Source organism: Nycticebus coucang, chromosome 3, assembly GCF_027406575.1.
Source record: "Nycticebus coucang isolate mNycCou1 chromosome 3, mNycCou1.pri, whole genome shotgun sequence".
Classification (NCBI taxonomy): Eukaryota; Metazoa; Chordata; class Mammalia; order Primates; family Lorisidae; genus Nycticebus; species Nycticebus coucang.
The window spans coordinates 160,376,998-160,392,204 of record NC_069782.1 but is presented as its reverse complement, the minus strand read 5'-3'; the positions used below and the strand labels follow the sequence as shown (position 1 = coordinate 160,392,204).

Genomic DNA, 15,207 nt, shown 5'->3' with positions numbered 1-15,207 from the left:
AGGGGAACCAAAGGGCCATGCAGATAAAGCCACAGCAGAGGGGCCATCTCCTGGGAGACCCCATGTTCCCCTATTGGGGGGAGGCACCGAGGGTATGGGCAGAATTTGCCAAGGTTTCCCCTGGGGATGATATCACCACCTTTGTCCACACCTGGCACATCTTAAGGAGCCAGGTGGCAGAAGTGGGGGCAATTGTGGTAAATATAAGGTAAAATGAGTCTTTTCTTCTGAAAATAAACCCAGTAATCTCTTCAATACTAGCTCCGTAGGAGGCTGAACTAGCAAGTCAGACCTTCATCCTCTTTCCTTTAATCACAAAGAAGCCAGGGACTGAGTGGCAGAAAACGGACTACATCCTGGAGTTCAGCGAGTGGCTGTACCACAAGCAGTTCCCTCTGAAGGACGTGGTCTACCACCTGCAGTGGGCCATCGAGATCCTGCTGGCAATGAAGCCCCCCAGAGGTGCCCCCGAGCCAGAGCCCCAGCCAGATGGTGAGCAGATGCCTGCTGGGCACTGCCCCCATGTGTGCTCCTCGAGCCCCTGAGTGTTCTTCTTTGGAGACTTGGTGCAAGTCTTACTCCCTGTAGCACATCCATGGGAGGTCCTGTGGACTTGGGGGGCCAGAAGCCCCTGGCACAGGGGGAGGGCACCCACATATCACTCTTACCAGCTTCAGATCATGCTAGCAGAGGGCTCAGTCCAGACCAGGAGGAAGAACGGAGCTGGCAGAGCAGGTGTCTTAGCTACTCGGAGGCAGTGGCACCATGTGGGCTCTCTCAGGCTGGTTTTCTTGGGGTGGTCTCTGGGGTGGTTGGAGCTGGCTTCTCTAGTCTCCCTCCTCCCCTACCATAAACTGTCAGAGCCCCTGTTTAGAAGGTGGGTGTGGGACCTGGCAGCCTTGAGATGACCAGGGCAGAAGCCCTGGGGGAGGCCCTTAGGGTGGCTCCCACAGGCCTGCTGTTTAAAGTAGGGGCTCCCAGAGCTCTGCATGCACATGGTTCTAGTCTGAGCAACGCTGTCCGGGTCAGGGCACCCTCCCAGCCACTGCTGGCCTGGGCCTACTGTCAGCATGGCAATGGTCCCTCTCCAAACCCTAGGCCCTTGTGGCAGTACTGATGTGCTTAGGTTGGGTGCAGGAAAGGGGCACCCAGGCTCAGGAATCAAAACACGGGGCTTCCAGGGAGACAAAGAGCAGTGGACAGTGAGCCCTGCAGAGCCAGCCCAAGGGATGCCCATGCCAAGGGATGGGAGGGGCGGCAACTCTCTGTTTCCTGCCCCCCAGCAAGAGGGCAGCTTCCACCAAAGAGGAAGGGTGAGCCCCAGCGTGGGTGTCCTGCAGTGGAAGGCATGGTCAGCAGCCCCACCCAGGCACCAGCGGGGCTGGCCCCTGAGAGAGGCCCCACCCCAGTGTTGGGTGCCAGGCACATTCGCAGGCCTGGCCCCATCTCAGCTTTGGCCTGTTTCGCAGAGGAGGACCTGCATGCTCAGGGGCTGCCAGAAGGTCCAGCTCCCCGGGCTGCAGCACTATTGTCTCTGGAGAATCTGCGCAGTGTGCGGCAGCTGGAGACGCTGTCCCGCGCCTGCACCCTGCTGGCCCTGATGGTGTCGCCCGCCTCCACCGACTATGAGGACTACGGGCTGCTGGCCTACGTATTCCTCAGGCGCATCTGGCAGGTGGGACCGGAATCTGGGGCACTGGGGATTGCCATGGCATTTTTTTTAGAAGAGTCTTTCCAGATACTTTTTAAAGACCTTCAAGATAAGAGCAAATTTCTCTCCTATTATATCTGTGTTTTTCCTCTCTATTAAATCATTCCCAACATCATTAAAAACAAACAAATTTCCTCTTGACTGCACCCACCCAGGTCCTGTCTGTCTCCAGGCTGGGTCTACAGGCTATAGCTTGAGCCCTTCTGTTGCCAGCTATGGCCTAACAGGTTCCTACCTGCTGGCCTTCTGGGCACAGCCAGCCTCCTCCATCCTGTGTGGTCTGTGGGGTGTGGCTCTTGTCAGTCTCTAGCTCTGTGCTCCTGTCCAGATCTCCTGGGGACTGTGTGCCCCGTAGGGCAGTGTTGGCCAGGATGGGGCCTAAAGGCAGCTGTGAAGAGAACAGTGGGTACCCTGCAGCGGGCACAGCAGGAAAGCCAAGGAGGCGCCAGCTTCTGCACATGCCCAGCCCAGCCTGCCAAAGCTTCTGCCACCAAATTAGAGACCTTGAGCAGCTGGCAAGTTCTCCCAGGCCAGGGCTGAGAGGGGCTAGCCCCAGCAGGCTGAGGGCACATGCCTCCCCTGCCCTCCTCCCCTACTCTACAAGGGCGTGCTGGGCATGGTGTAGGTTCATCAGCAGAAACTCCAATGCCCATGCCCAGTGACATTCCCGGCAGTGACATGTGGGCCAGTGTCACCCACCACCAAGTGCCCTGGGCCAGGCCCTGCTTTCAGCTCTGTGGGAACTTCGCTGGCCTTGACCAGGGCCAGTAGTTGGATGTGACAGTCCCAGGAGCACTATGGTCTGTAGCAGTCCTCCATCCAGGGCAGGAGAGGTGGGTGCAGAGGTCTGTTTTTAATGCTGCAAATTTGGATCTCATTCTAAGGTTTCTTTGACGACAGCAGGAAAATCAATTTCAGAGAACAAACTTGATACAGCAGTCAGCTCACATTTGTCGCTACCAAAAAAAGAGAAGGAGAAAAGTAAAGAAAAAGAGAAACTGACAGAGAAGGAGAAGCTGACAGAGAAGGAGAAGCTTCGAGACAAGGAGAAGCTGCCAGAGAAGGAGAAGCTGCCAGAGAAGGAGAAACTGCGAGAGAAGGAGAAACTGACAGAGAAGGAGAAGCTGCCAGAGAAGGAGAAGCTGCCAGAGAAGGAGAAACTGCGAGAGAAGGAGAAACTGACAGAGAAGGAGAAACTGGCAGAGAAGGAGAAGCTGCGGGAAAAGGAGAAGCTGCGGGAGAAGGACGAGAAGGAGCGGGGCAAGGAGGCCAAACAGGTGACTTCCTGGGGCGGTTAGCCAAGCCCATGGGTCCCCTCTGCAGTGCAGCAGACCGTGGTGTCACCCCCGGCCTCCTCTGAGGTCAGAGTTGGAATGTCTGTAGTGTATTCTTGGCCTTTCTGTGATGAATCCCAAGCTTGCTGAGCCTCTTTCACATGCAGTTTGCACAAAGCCCACTGCCCGGGTGTACCTGCCTCAGAGGCCACTGGCAGCTGGCATGGTCTGGTCCCGGACATGCAGGCTGGGTGCTGGAGCCCGAGACAAGCAGCTTCTTCTCCTGTGAAGACTTCACCCTGAAAACATGTGCTCCTGCCAGCACCACTGTGGTCAAGAAGCTGCTCAGCTGGGCCATTCGCAGGCAGCGCCCCGCACCCATATGCCTTTCTTCCCCAGGGGCAGAAAGCGTCACTTTGCACTACTTGAAATGGTGTCTAAAGATGTGTATGGGGCTTGAAGTCAAAGGTGGCTCTGGCAGGGATGCTCACTAGGGCCCCGGGCAGAGGGAGCAGTGTCTTCCTGAGGCTCCAGCCTGTTGGCCGCACAGCCATGCTCTGGGAAGGACAAACTCCACTTTCTTAAGTAAAACCTGCCTTCTTGGCTTTACAGTTCACTCCTGGCAAACAGCTTGAGGACCTACCCGCAAGCACAGAGGAGTGGGCTTCCTACACCTGCCCCCAGGAGGTGCTGTCTGTGTTTAAACAAGATGAAAGTGACTTCACTATCAACACAGCAAGTATCCAGAAACCGGTAAGTTGAGGCTAGGAAATACTCAGGGGCCTGGGTCCCATGGCCACCTGCACCTAGTGCTGTGTGTCCCTTGCTTCTGCTGTGACTTGTGACCAGAGAAACATAGAAGGCTCAGCCATGCGCTGTCTGGGCAGGGACTCTGGCAGTCCCAGGCCTCGCCCCAGCCCAGCTCTGTCCCATTAGCTGCTGTGTCCACAGGAAGCTGCCGTGTCCATGGGAATGCTTCCCTCCTCCCTGTGTGACCACCCCAGGACCACCTCCCTGTGTACACCCCTGGACACAATGGGTTCCCACAGATTGGGCCATGGAAACAACAGACATTTATCCTCTCACAGCTCTGGTAGTCAGAAGGCCAGAGTGAAGGTGCGGGCCAGGCTGCACCCCTCCCAGTGACATGTGGTCAGAGGAAGAACCTTCCAGCTTCTTTACCATGGCCTGCTCACCCGGGCTCTGCCTCCCAGCTTAGACTTCTCTCTGAGCACATCCAGGCTCCCTTCCCCCTTATAAGGACCTGTGTGCTTCCGCATAGGGTGCCCATGGACAATTGGAATAATCCTTGTCTTTTTTTATTTTTATTTTTATTATTTGTTTTTATTAAATATTAAACACATAGATCATGTATACATTAATGCATTTATGGGGTACAATGTGCTGATTTCATATAGAATTAGGAATGCTTACATCACACTGGTTAATATATACCTCATCTCATTTACTTAATTATTGTGTTAAGACATTTATACTCTATACTAATAGATCTGACATGTACCCTTGCATTATGCACCATTGGTGTGATCCCACCATTCACCTCCCTTGATATGACCTTCTCCCTCCCTTCCCATCCCCCCTCCTCCCTCCTTCATCTTGGGCCATAGTTGTGATCTATTCTTCATACGAAAGTGTGAGTGATTGTAAATTGGTTTCATAATAATACTGAGTACATTGGATATTTTTTCTTCCATTCTTGAGATACTTTACTAAGTAGGATATGTTCTAGCACCAACCATGTAAACATAAAAGAGGTAAAGTCTCCATCTTTTTAGGATTTATTTTTTTTATTTTTTTATTTTTTATTGTTAAATCATAGCTGTGCACATTAGTGCAATCGCCTGTACCCATTCTAAGATGCACCATAGATGTGGCCCCACCCATTACCCTCCCTCCACCAAAACCTCCCCCCTCCCTTCCCCTCCCTTGGCCCTTTCCCCATAGTTTTGTGCTATAGTTGGGTTATAGCCTTCATGTGAAAGCTATAATTTAGCTTCATAGTAGGGCTGAGTACATTGGATACTTTTTCTTCCATTCCTGAGATACTTTGCTAAGAAGAATATGTTCCAGCTCCATCCATGTAAACATGAAAGAGGTAAAGTCTCCATCTTTTTAAAGGCTGCATAATATTCCATGGTATACATGTACCACAATTTATTAATCCATTCATAATCCTTGTCTTAATCACATCTGCAAAACCCTTTTTTGTCACTTCAGTTTATATATACAGTTCATGGATGAGGGCCTGATGCTTCTGGGAGCCTCTGCATAGCCCCCATGTGCTGCCTGGGTTCTGTGCTTTGTGAGGATGGAGCCATTCAGCGGGTTGCCCCCTGGTCTGGCAGCCTCTGCTCACTATGATGTCTGTGGGGTCGGCCCACACTCAGCTGCGTGCCTGTAGCCTGTTTCCTTCTGTGGCCGCAGGGAACCCCACTGCAGGGACAGGCCACAGTTCATCTGTGCTGCCCTGTGCATAGACGTGAGACCTGCTTCCAGTTCACAGCTGTTACCAAGGAGGCTGCTGTGAAGTTGCTGCCTGTGTGGCGGCTGGCCTGTGGGACATTTTCTGGGTTATAGAGCCTGTCTGTCTGATGCCAAGTTGTTACCAGAGCAGGGGTGTCAGGTCACATCCCCACCCCCAGTGGCTCAGCTCCTGCTGCCCACGTCCTAGGCAGCTGTGGTCACTCCCCTTCTTCCCTGGGGCTGTTGTCGAGCACACAGTGACATCTCACTTTGGCCCCACTGGCCTGATCACAGCGCGACCAGACACCTCTCCTGTGCTTCCTGGCCTTTGGACATCCTCTTCTGAGATGTTGTGTCCAAACAGTTGCTCATATTTTGTAAAGCTTTCTCTCTTTCCTGACTGATGTGAAGGAGTCCTTCTGGAAAGAACCCGTTGACAAAGACGCAGCCAGTGGATCAACTTGGACTGTGTGGTCAGTCTCAGTGGGCTCTTCCCAGGAAGAGGGTGTGTTCATTCTAATGCAGTGAAGAGTTATTCACTATTCTTTTGTGATTAGTGCTTGTTTGTGTCCTGTTTTTTAAAAAAATGTTTCCCTTTCTGGAGGCCATGAAGATACTTTGGTGCAGTGTTTTACAGCTGCACCTGTCAGGGTTAGATCCACAGCATCCCTGACCCTGTCGAGTGTGTGGTGTGAGGCAGGGTCAGTGTCACCGCTCTGGCACCACGGAGCAAAGTGTAATTTCCCAGTACTCTGGCCGTGAATCCAGCATCCGTCTACTTGCGGTCCTGCGTCGGGCTCTCTAGTTTTCTATTAGTGGGTCTATCCTTGCACCATCCACTAACCAGCTCACTTACTGAGCTTCAGCACCTCAAGTGTCTGGTGGAAAAAACCCTCTCTGCTTGGCACAGTGAAGGGTGAAGTTCTTTGGAGGACAACACTTAAGTGCTTCCCGTCCTGTGACCTGTGTGTTTGCTGTGTATTCATGTAGACATACACTTTATATTACCTGGACCACCTGGTCACCATCCTGCAGAAGATGTCCCTCCATGAGCTCACCGTCCCCGTCCTGCAGCTGGGTGTCCTGATCGCACACTCCGTGGTGGAAAGCGAGAGCCTCGCAGGCCTCTATCACCTTCGGTTTGTACACCTCCTTTTTTTCTAAGGAAATGTGTAAATACCTGGAGTGAAAATTTCCCTAAAGCAACATAAAAACAAACAGCATTTTAAGATATTAATTCTGTCAGTGACTATTATGTAAATAATAAAATCCCTAACATTTGTAAGCTAAGTAAATCAAAATAATTGAATTAAAATGGTATTTTTATTTTAAAATGTCTATATGACCCTCAAGAGAATATTCTTGTCTTGAGGGAATACATTAATCACAAAGGAATAGTCCCTTGGGAACATTGTGGATTCAGCTCTATAACAAAGTGACTATCACAATAAACCAAGTTACACACATTTTTTGGTGTCCCAGTGCCCATAAAATTTATGTCAATACTATACTTTGGTCTATTAAGTGTCCAATAGTATTATTTTGAAAAAAATGTATGTACCTTAATTTAAAAATACTTTATTGCTAAAAAATGATAGAAATTCCTTAAAATAAGACAGCAGTGATTTTGCATATTGGTTGTTTCCTCCCTTTGTGAAGGATTCTCGGCACCGTGTGATACTTACTGCTTGGCAGCATTTCACTCACAGTAGAACTTCTTTCAAAAGTAGAATTGATCCTCTCAAACCCTGCCGCTGCTTATCAACTAAGTTGATAGAACATTCTAAACCTTTTGTTGTCATTTCAACAATGTCCACAGCACCTTCACCAGGAGTAGATTGCATCTCAACCACTTTTTTGCTCAGAAGGGGCCTTGCTGTGGTCTAGACTTTGGCTTAAGGGACTGTTGTGGCTGGTTTGGTCTTCTGTTCAGACCCTAAAGCGTCCTCTGTACCAGCAGTGAGGCTGTTCCTCTTTTTTACCATCTGTGTGGCACCAGGGTGGCACTTGCCGTCTCCTTCAGGAGCTGTTCCTCTGCGTTCACGGCTGGGCTCACTGCTTAACACAAGAGGCCCAGCTCTCGGCCTGTCTCAGCTTTCAATGTGCCGTCCTCACCAACCCCAGTCATTTCCTGCTTTTGATTTAATGTGAGACACGTGGGACTTGTCCTTTTGCCTGAGCACTAGGGGGCCAGGGTAGGGATTTTAATTGGCCTAACTTCAGGACTGCTATGTCTCAGAACCAGGAACTGGAGAGGGAAGGATATGAGGAGCAGCCAGCTGAGGCAGGCAGAGCCCACGCTTTGATGGGTCACATTTGCTTTTTGACATATGTGGGTTGTGGTGCCCCCAAACAATTACAGTAGCAGCATCAAAGATCACTGATCACAGATCACTCATCACAGATCGTTGTAGCAGACGAGATGACAGTGCTGATGTCTGAAATGTGAGAATCGCAAATGTGGCTCAGAGACACAGCTTGATTGTGTGCCCAGCCACCTACTGCACCTGTGGTACAATAAGATGATGCTACAAGACCGGTGCGCAGTGCCTGTGGGGACATGTGCCCGTGGAGGCATGGGGTTGTGTCCCCAGCTCCTGCTCAGAGAGTGACAGAGCAGGTGTCAGGGTCACAGAGTAGGTCTGGGTGGCAATGTCAGCCTTTCTGTTAGCCAGAAACCATGTGAAATAAAAATGCCTTAAGTGACAGTCAAAGCGGAACTTCTGTCCTACGGGCGCGGACGTTAGAGCCCCACCTGCCGGGCCTCTTCCACCTCTAAAGTGCCCTGGAGATGAAACAGCCACCAAACGGGCCACGTGAATGAATGCGAAGTGCCTGACACCCAACAAAGCTGCTCGTTACTCCTCCCTAGTAAGGTCGCTTAGCTCTGACACTCACTGAAAATGTTGGGAAATGCGCTAGGTGCTGTACAGGTGGCTTTTCCAATCTGCTGTGCCAAGGTAATGACACATCTCTCCTGCCTCCCCCAGACTCGCCCTCGTGTGCTCCCAGTTGAAGCTGAGAGAAGCTGCCGCTTACCATGAAGAAGCCGCTGGGCAGGTGCACCTCGGGGAACTGGAGCAGGCGAGGTGGGCCCTGTCTCAACGCCAAGGCTCCTCTTTCCTTTGGGCTGATGCCTTCCTTTCATGAGAAGGAAGGCTGCAATAGAGTGCAAGGCCAGACTTCCGCCCTAGGCACCTGAACACCCAGGTGTGGGGCAGAGGGCCTGGGGGCCTTTCTGACAGCAGTGCCTGGGGGATGACACCTGGGGGGACGGCATGGAGGGGAGAAGGTACCTGCACAGTGTGGGGCCCAGGTGGCTGTGGGGAGGGTACCCAGGCAGCAGCGGGCAGTTGCCCAGGGTCCTGGAGTCACTGGGGAGGTGCCCAGGGTCCTGGGGCTGTGAGCACAGAGCAGCAGCTCCTGATGATGCCCCTGGTCACCTTTCTAGAAACTGTGTGGAGGGGCTCCCCAAGAAGGAGGGGCAGGAGGGACTGAATGAGGGCCCTGGGGAAGTCCAGCCCCTCCTGGGAGGGCTAAGGGCTGGGGTTAGGGTCAGGGTCAGGGCGAGGTCCATGCAGCCCCTTGGGTTCCAGACTTAGTTCATGTCCAGTGAGGTGAGGTTTCCTAGTGCTGGCTATTTAACAACTAAATTAACTGCCCTTGTTCTTGGTTTGAAGGCCACCAAGAAATACTTTTGTATATGGTTATATGCAGTTCTGTCCTTATTATTTAATAATTTCTACAATGTGCTGATAAATTTTTTATTACAGGGCGGCGCCTGTGGCTCAGTGAGTAGGGCACCAGCCCCATATGCCGAGGGTGGCGGGTTCAAACCCAGCCCCGGCCAAACTGCAACCAAAAAATAGCTGGGCGTTGTGGCGGGCGCCTGTAGTCCCAGCTGCTTGGGAGGCTGAGGCAAGAGAATCGCGTAAGCCCAAGAGTTAAGAGGTTGCTGTGAGCCGTGTGACGCCATGGCACTCTACCAAGGGTGGTACAGTGAAACTCTGTCTCTACAAAAAAAAAAAAAAAATTTTTTTTATTACATATGATGTTTTATCATGGAAATTTTAGAAAATATAGATAAGAGAAAGAAACTGGAGGTTATGCCTGCCCACCGTCCACAGTGACCCTGGTCGTATCCTGTGTCTGCCCTCCCTGTCACTGTGCTGTTTTCATGAGCCTGTTGCACCCACGTGGTGCACTCACAAATGCCCCTCCACGACATCACTGGTGTGTTTCCACATTCTGTGATCCTTCCATCCAGCTCTCACCTAACATTCTGTGCTGAGCTGTGGGCTCGCTCCCGGTGCTGTAGCAGCCACTGCCTTGTGCGAGTTTGAGAGTAGAAAGGCTTTATCTGGAGGCACCTGCAGAAGAGACGGCAATGCTCAAAGTGGTCTCCCCGTCCTTGGGTCTGGGGCACGTTTCGTGGGTATGGGAGCAAAGTCTGGGAGGGAAGGTTTTGATTAGAAAACAAAACATTTATGGTAAGGTATGAAAAGGTGTCTAAACACCCAACATTCCTGGGTGACAGACCCCCCCGATTCTGAACATGTTCTAGTGTTGGGGGTCCAGTCCTGTCTTCATCCCTTGGTTCCAATGAGGGACTTTAGTCTTGTGCGTGGGTTCCACCTGCAGCCTGCAGCTTCCAGCTCTGCGCCCACAGGGCAACTTGGCTTCCTGCTGCCAGGATGAGGGCAGGGCGGGTCAGAGCTGGTTAGGCAGTGGCAGTTCCACTGACATCCACATGTCCCTAGTGTGAGTGACAACCAAGCGGCATCCAGGGCCCAGTCTTTGGCACAGTTGTTCTCATGGTCACAGACCCTTGCTCTGTGCTGGTGGCCTGTGTGTGTGAGCTGTGGTGGGAGTGGGACCAGGCCAGATGGGCTGAGGGTGGTGCTCGGGGCTGTCAGGGCCCTGTGGGAGGGACTCAGTGGAGACTGGCAGCCCGGGATGAGCCTTTTGAGGTCTTGGCTCCTGCAGAGTGACCACTCTGGATGTGGCCTGGCGAATGCCAGGGGCTGGGGCTGGTGGCCAGACAGAAGCAAATCCAGGTGTGTGCAGAGGGCAGAGGGGAGAGGGCATAACCTCAATGCGCCGATGTGCTGGGAGACGGAGCAGACGGGGCCCCCAGGAGCTCAGCTGGGGAGGAGCTGCACCTTTCTGGAGGGGCACAGTGGGGGAGAGGGGGAGATGGGGGAAGAGGCACAATGGGCCATGGAGCTCTGGCCTGGCCAGGTGGAGTTTGAGATGCACCTTGAATTCCTAAGCCAGGCAGAATGTATGAGGCTGGCGTTTGGGAGAGAGGATGCAGATTTTGGGGTCAGATGCCTGCCAAATCCTGGCAATTTAAAAAAATCTTTGTAAAAACTTGAGCGAATAATGGCTCATTGTAGCTGTTTTGATTTGTATTTCTTTGATCACTAAGGAAATTGAACATTTTGTGTATTCACTGTCATTGTGTTTCTCTCTTGCATATGGTCTGTTTTACTTACTCATTATAGCTGCAGAAGAGAGATCACTTTGAAGAGTGAGAGAAAAAAGGAACCTGTGTTGGAAGAAAGCCTGCCGGCACTAGGTCAGCAGGTGACGCCCACCCCGCCGGCCGAGATGAGGCCGCTGGTAGCAAAGGACAAGGTAACTGCACTGGCCAGAGCCCACCTGCTGCTGCAGCCCGGCAGGCAGGCTGGACCGGCAGGAGGGAAGTTTACCTGGAGAGCTATTAGCATGTGCAACTCTCATGCCAGTGACTACTCAGGGCTGTCCCCTCCCTGAGGCCCTGGAATTCCCAAGAAAGACGACATTCAGTTGTACTACAGACCACTGTGGACCCGGCCTGCCAGGCCTTAAGCAGAGACTGAGAAGTCTGGCAAGGGCAGTGATCAGGGGTCCTGGTGGAGCAGTGCCTGCGGGAAGGAGGGTTGGCCTGGCCTAGAGGGGGTCATCATCCCACTGGGGACAGGCTTTCCCTCCAGACCACGTGAGTTGTCATCACAGACCACATTTCCCCATACGGTTTGCCCCTAAAGGAAGGTACCTACTCCACCGCCATGCTCCTGAGCCAGGGCCTGGCATGGCGGCACTAGACTTGTATGCATTTCTGCACACGCAGGATCAGGGCTCTGTGTGCTTCGGGAGGGAGAGGGAGCCCGTGCAGTGGGCCAGGGGTCCAGCCTGGCACAGAGAGAGGGTCATTTGTAAACACTCTGAGACCCATCGCACTCAGGAAGGGTGCTGCCCAGCACATGGAGAGGCCACCTTGAAGGATCTCGAGTGGTGGCCTCTGTCTGGAGGAAGGGGCAGCAGCCTGAGCATGAGTGCCAGGCACACAGAGCCTGGAGTCACCCCCACCCCCAGTGTTGCTGGGAAGCCCTCAGTGGAAGGTGGCTTTCTGGGCAACTGCAGACCACTGCTGCCACATCATATCTCCTGGCCAGACGCAGATGTGGGTGAGGACTGTGTGTCTTACAGATCTTGAAGATAAATGCAGAGATGGGGAGGGGCCTTGATGGAGAGGCCTTTCCCCAGCTGTGGATGATGAAGGCGGAGGTGCTGCTGGAGATGCACCTGTACCAGCCCACCCGGCTGCTCCTGTCAGAGGCTTACCTGGCTTTCCAGGTCAGTGCCCTCCTGCCCCTCCCACTCTGTGGCCCAAACAGCTCCCCCTCCACTTGCACACACCCCAGAGGGTCTCTGTCGGGAAGCAGGGGCTCTCCTTTCTGAAGCTCGTTCCATACCTTTCAGCTCTGGACAATCTTCTGATTCTCGGTCGGAGGTCAGTCATCCTGCCCTTGTCTGTCTCTTGCTCTTGTTAATCACAGTTTGTTACTTCTAATAACTGCTGCGAGTCTCTTTCTGCTGCCCACAGGGAAGACAGGTGTGTGCATGTCTCAGGCAGTTGAGGACAGGTGTGTGCAGGTCTCAGGTAGTGAGGACAGGTGTATGCAGGTCTGAGGCACAGAGGGCAGGTATGTGCAGGTCTGAGGCAGGGAGGACAGGTGTGTGCAGGTCTCAGGTAGTGAGGACAGGTGTATGCAGGTCTGAGGTAGGGAGGACAGGTGTGTGCAGGTCTCAAGTAGTGAGGACAGGTGTGTGCAGGTCTGAGGCAGGGAGGACAGGTGTATGCAGGTCACAGGCAGGGAGGACAGGTGTGTGCAGGTCTCAGGCAGGGAGGACAGGTGTGTGCAGGTCTGAGGCAGGGAGGACAGGTGTGTGCAGGTCTCAGTGAGGACAGGTGTGTGCAGGTCTGAGGCAGGGAGGACAGGTGAGTGCAGGTCACAGGCAGGGAGAACAGGTGTGTGCAGGTCTCAGGCAGAGAGGACAGGTGTGTGCAGGTCTGAGGCAGGGAGGACAGGTGTGTGCAGGTCTGAGGCAGGGAGGACAGGTGTGTGCAGGTCTCTGACAGGAGGGACAGGTATGTGCAGGTCTCAGGCAGGGAGAAGGGTGCGTACAGATCTCAGCTAGGGAAGACAGGTGTGTGCATGTCTCAGGCAGCGAGACAGGTGTGTGCAGGTCTGAGGCAGGGAAGACAGGTATATGCAGGTCTCAGACAGTGAGAGCAGGTGTGTGTAGGTCTTAAGCAGGGAGGACACGTGTGTGCGGGCCTCAGGCAGGGAGGATAGGTGTGTGCAGGTCTTAGGCAGGGAGGATAGGTGTATGTGGGTCTCAGGCAGGGAGGCAGGTGTGTGCAGGTCTGAGGCAGGGAGGACAGGTGTGTGCAGGTCTGAGGCAGGGAGGCTAGGTGTGTTCAGGTCTCTGACAAGAGGGACAGGTGTGTGCAGGTCTCAGGCAGCAAGACAGGTGTGTGCAGGTCTGAGGCAGGAAGGACAGGTGTGTGCAGGTCTCTGAGAGGAGGGACAGGTGGGTGCAGGTCTCAGGCAGGAAGACAGGTGTATGCAGGTCTCAGACAGTGAGAGCAGGTGTGTGCAGGTCTGAGGCAGGGAGGACAGGTGTGTGTGGGCCTCAGGCAGGGAGGTAGGTGTGTGCAGGTCTCTGAGAGGAGGGACAGGTGGGTGCAGGTCTCAGACAGTGAGGGAAGGTGTGTGGAGGTCTGAGGCAGGGAGGACAGGTGTGTGCAGGTCTCTGACAGGAGGGACAGGTATGTGCAGGTCTCAGGCAGGGAGAAGGGTGCGTACAGATCTCAGCTAGGGAAGACAGGTGTGTGCATGTCTCAGGCAGCGAGACAGGTGTGTGCAGGTCTGAGGCAGGGAAGACAGGTATATGCAGGTCTCAGACAGTGAGAGCAGGTGTGTGTAGGTCTTAAGCAGGGAGGACACGTGTGTGCGGGCCTCAGGCAGGGAGGATAGGTGTGTGCAGGTCTTAGGCAGGGAGGATAGGTGTATGTGGGTCTCAGGCAGGGAGGCAGGTGTGTGCAGGTCTGAGGCAGGGAGGACAGGTGTGTGCAGGTCTGAGGCAGGGAGGCTAGGTGTGTTCAGGTCTCTGACAAGAGGGACAGGTGTGTGCAGGTCTCAGGCAGCAAGACAGGTGTGTGCAGGTCTGAGGCAGGAAGGACAGGTGTGTGCAGGTCTCTGAGAGGAGGGACAGGTGGGTGCAGGTCTCAGGCAGGAAGACAGGTGTATGCAGGTCTCAGACAGTGAGAGCAGGTGTGTGCAGGTCTGAGGCAGGGAGGACAGGTGTGTGTGGGCCTCAGGCAGGGAGGTAGGTGTGTGCAGGTCTCTGAGAGGAGGGACAGGTGGGTGCAGGTCTCAGACAGTGAGGGAAGGTGTGTGGAGGTCTGAGGCAGGGAGGACAGGTGTGTGCAGGTCTCTGACAGGAGGGACAGGTATGTGCAGGTCTCAGGCAGGGAGAAGGGTGCGTACAGATCTCAGCTAGGGAAGACAGGTGTGTGCATGTCTCAGGCAGCGAGACAGGTGTGTGCAGGTCTGAGGCAGGGAAGACAGGTATATGCAGGTCTCAGACAGTGAGAGCAGGTGTGTGTAGGTCTTAAGCAGGGAGGACACGTGTGTGCGGGCCTCAGGCAGGGAGGACAGGTGTGTGCAGGTCTTAGGCAGGGAGGATAGGTGTATGTGGGTCTCAGGCAGGGAGGCAGGTGTGTGCAGGTCTGAGGCAGGGAGGACAGGTGTGTGCAGGTCTGAGGCAGGGAGGCTAGGTGTGTTCAGGTCTCTGACAAGAGGGACAGGTGTGTGCAGGTCTCAGGCAGCAAGACAGGTGTGTGCAGGTCTGAGGCAGGAAGGACAGGTGTGTGCAGGTCTCTGAGAGGAGGGACAGGTGGGTGCAGGTCTCAGGCAGGAAGACAGGTGTATGCAGGTCTCAGACAGTGAGAGCAGGTGTGTGCAGGTCTTAGGCAGGGAGGACAGGTGTGTGTGGGCCTCAGGCAGGGAGGTAGGTGTGTGCAGGTCTCTGAGAGGAGGGACAGGTGGGTGCAGGTCTCAGACAGTGAGGGAAGGTGTGTGGAGGTCTGAGGCAGGGAGGACAGGTGTGTCAACACCAGAGTCAGGAGGCAGTTTGTTTTGGGACAACCTGAGAGTCCTACAGCCAGGTGATGAGGGAGACAAGCAGGTGCAGCAGTTTGCTGACCACAGTACAGCCTTGGGAGGTGGCCATAGGAGACATCCGTCTCTGCTGAGATCAGAGGGTGTGCAGGAGCCTCAGGGCAGCAATCAGGACACAGGGCAAGGGTGGCCTGGGGGTAGGCCTTGGGGACCCAGCAAGGTTCCCGTGGACCTGCCCAAAGTCCTGGGCGTCTGTAACCGTTAGACTCCCCAGGATGACAGG

The 15,207-nt window shown here is 53.9% G+C and overlaps 1 protein-coding gene across 15 annotated transcripts in view; it reads left to right on the top strand.

Annotated features, from left to right (window-relative positions):
* The window catches only part of CFAP46 (cilia and flagella associated protein 46), a 105,801-nt gene that overhangs the window by 55,739 nt on the left and 34,855 nt on the right, over window positions 1–15,207 (top strand). For all 15 annotated transcript variants that reach the window (XR_008378849.1, XR_008378851.1, XR_008378850.1 and 12 more), the window contains 8 exons: window positions 321–492; window positions 1,470–1,675; window positions 2,596–2,988; window positions 3,598–3,738; window positions 6,460–6,608; window positions 8,460–8,558; window positions 10,977–11,109; window positions 11,944–12,090. Coding sequence is in view for 12 of the 15 variants with exons in the window: in XM_053584427.1 (XP_053440402.1) it covers window positions 321–492; window positions 1,470–1,675; window positions 2,596–2,988; window positions 3,598–3,738; window positions 6,460–6,608; window positions 8,460–8,558; window positions 10,977–11,109; window positions 11,944–12,090 (1,440 nt within the window). In the remaining 3 variants the exon portion in view is untranslated. The remainder of the gene's footprint in view (window positions 1–320; window positions 493–1,469; window positions 1,676–2,595; window positions 2,989–3,597; window positions 3,739–6,459; window positions 6,609–8,459; window positions 8,559–10,976; window positions 11,110–11,943; window positions 12,091–15,207) is intronic.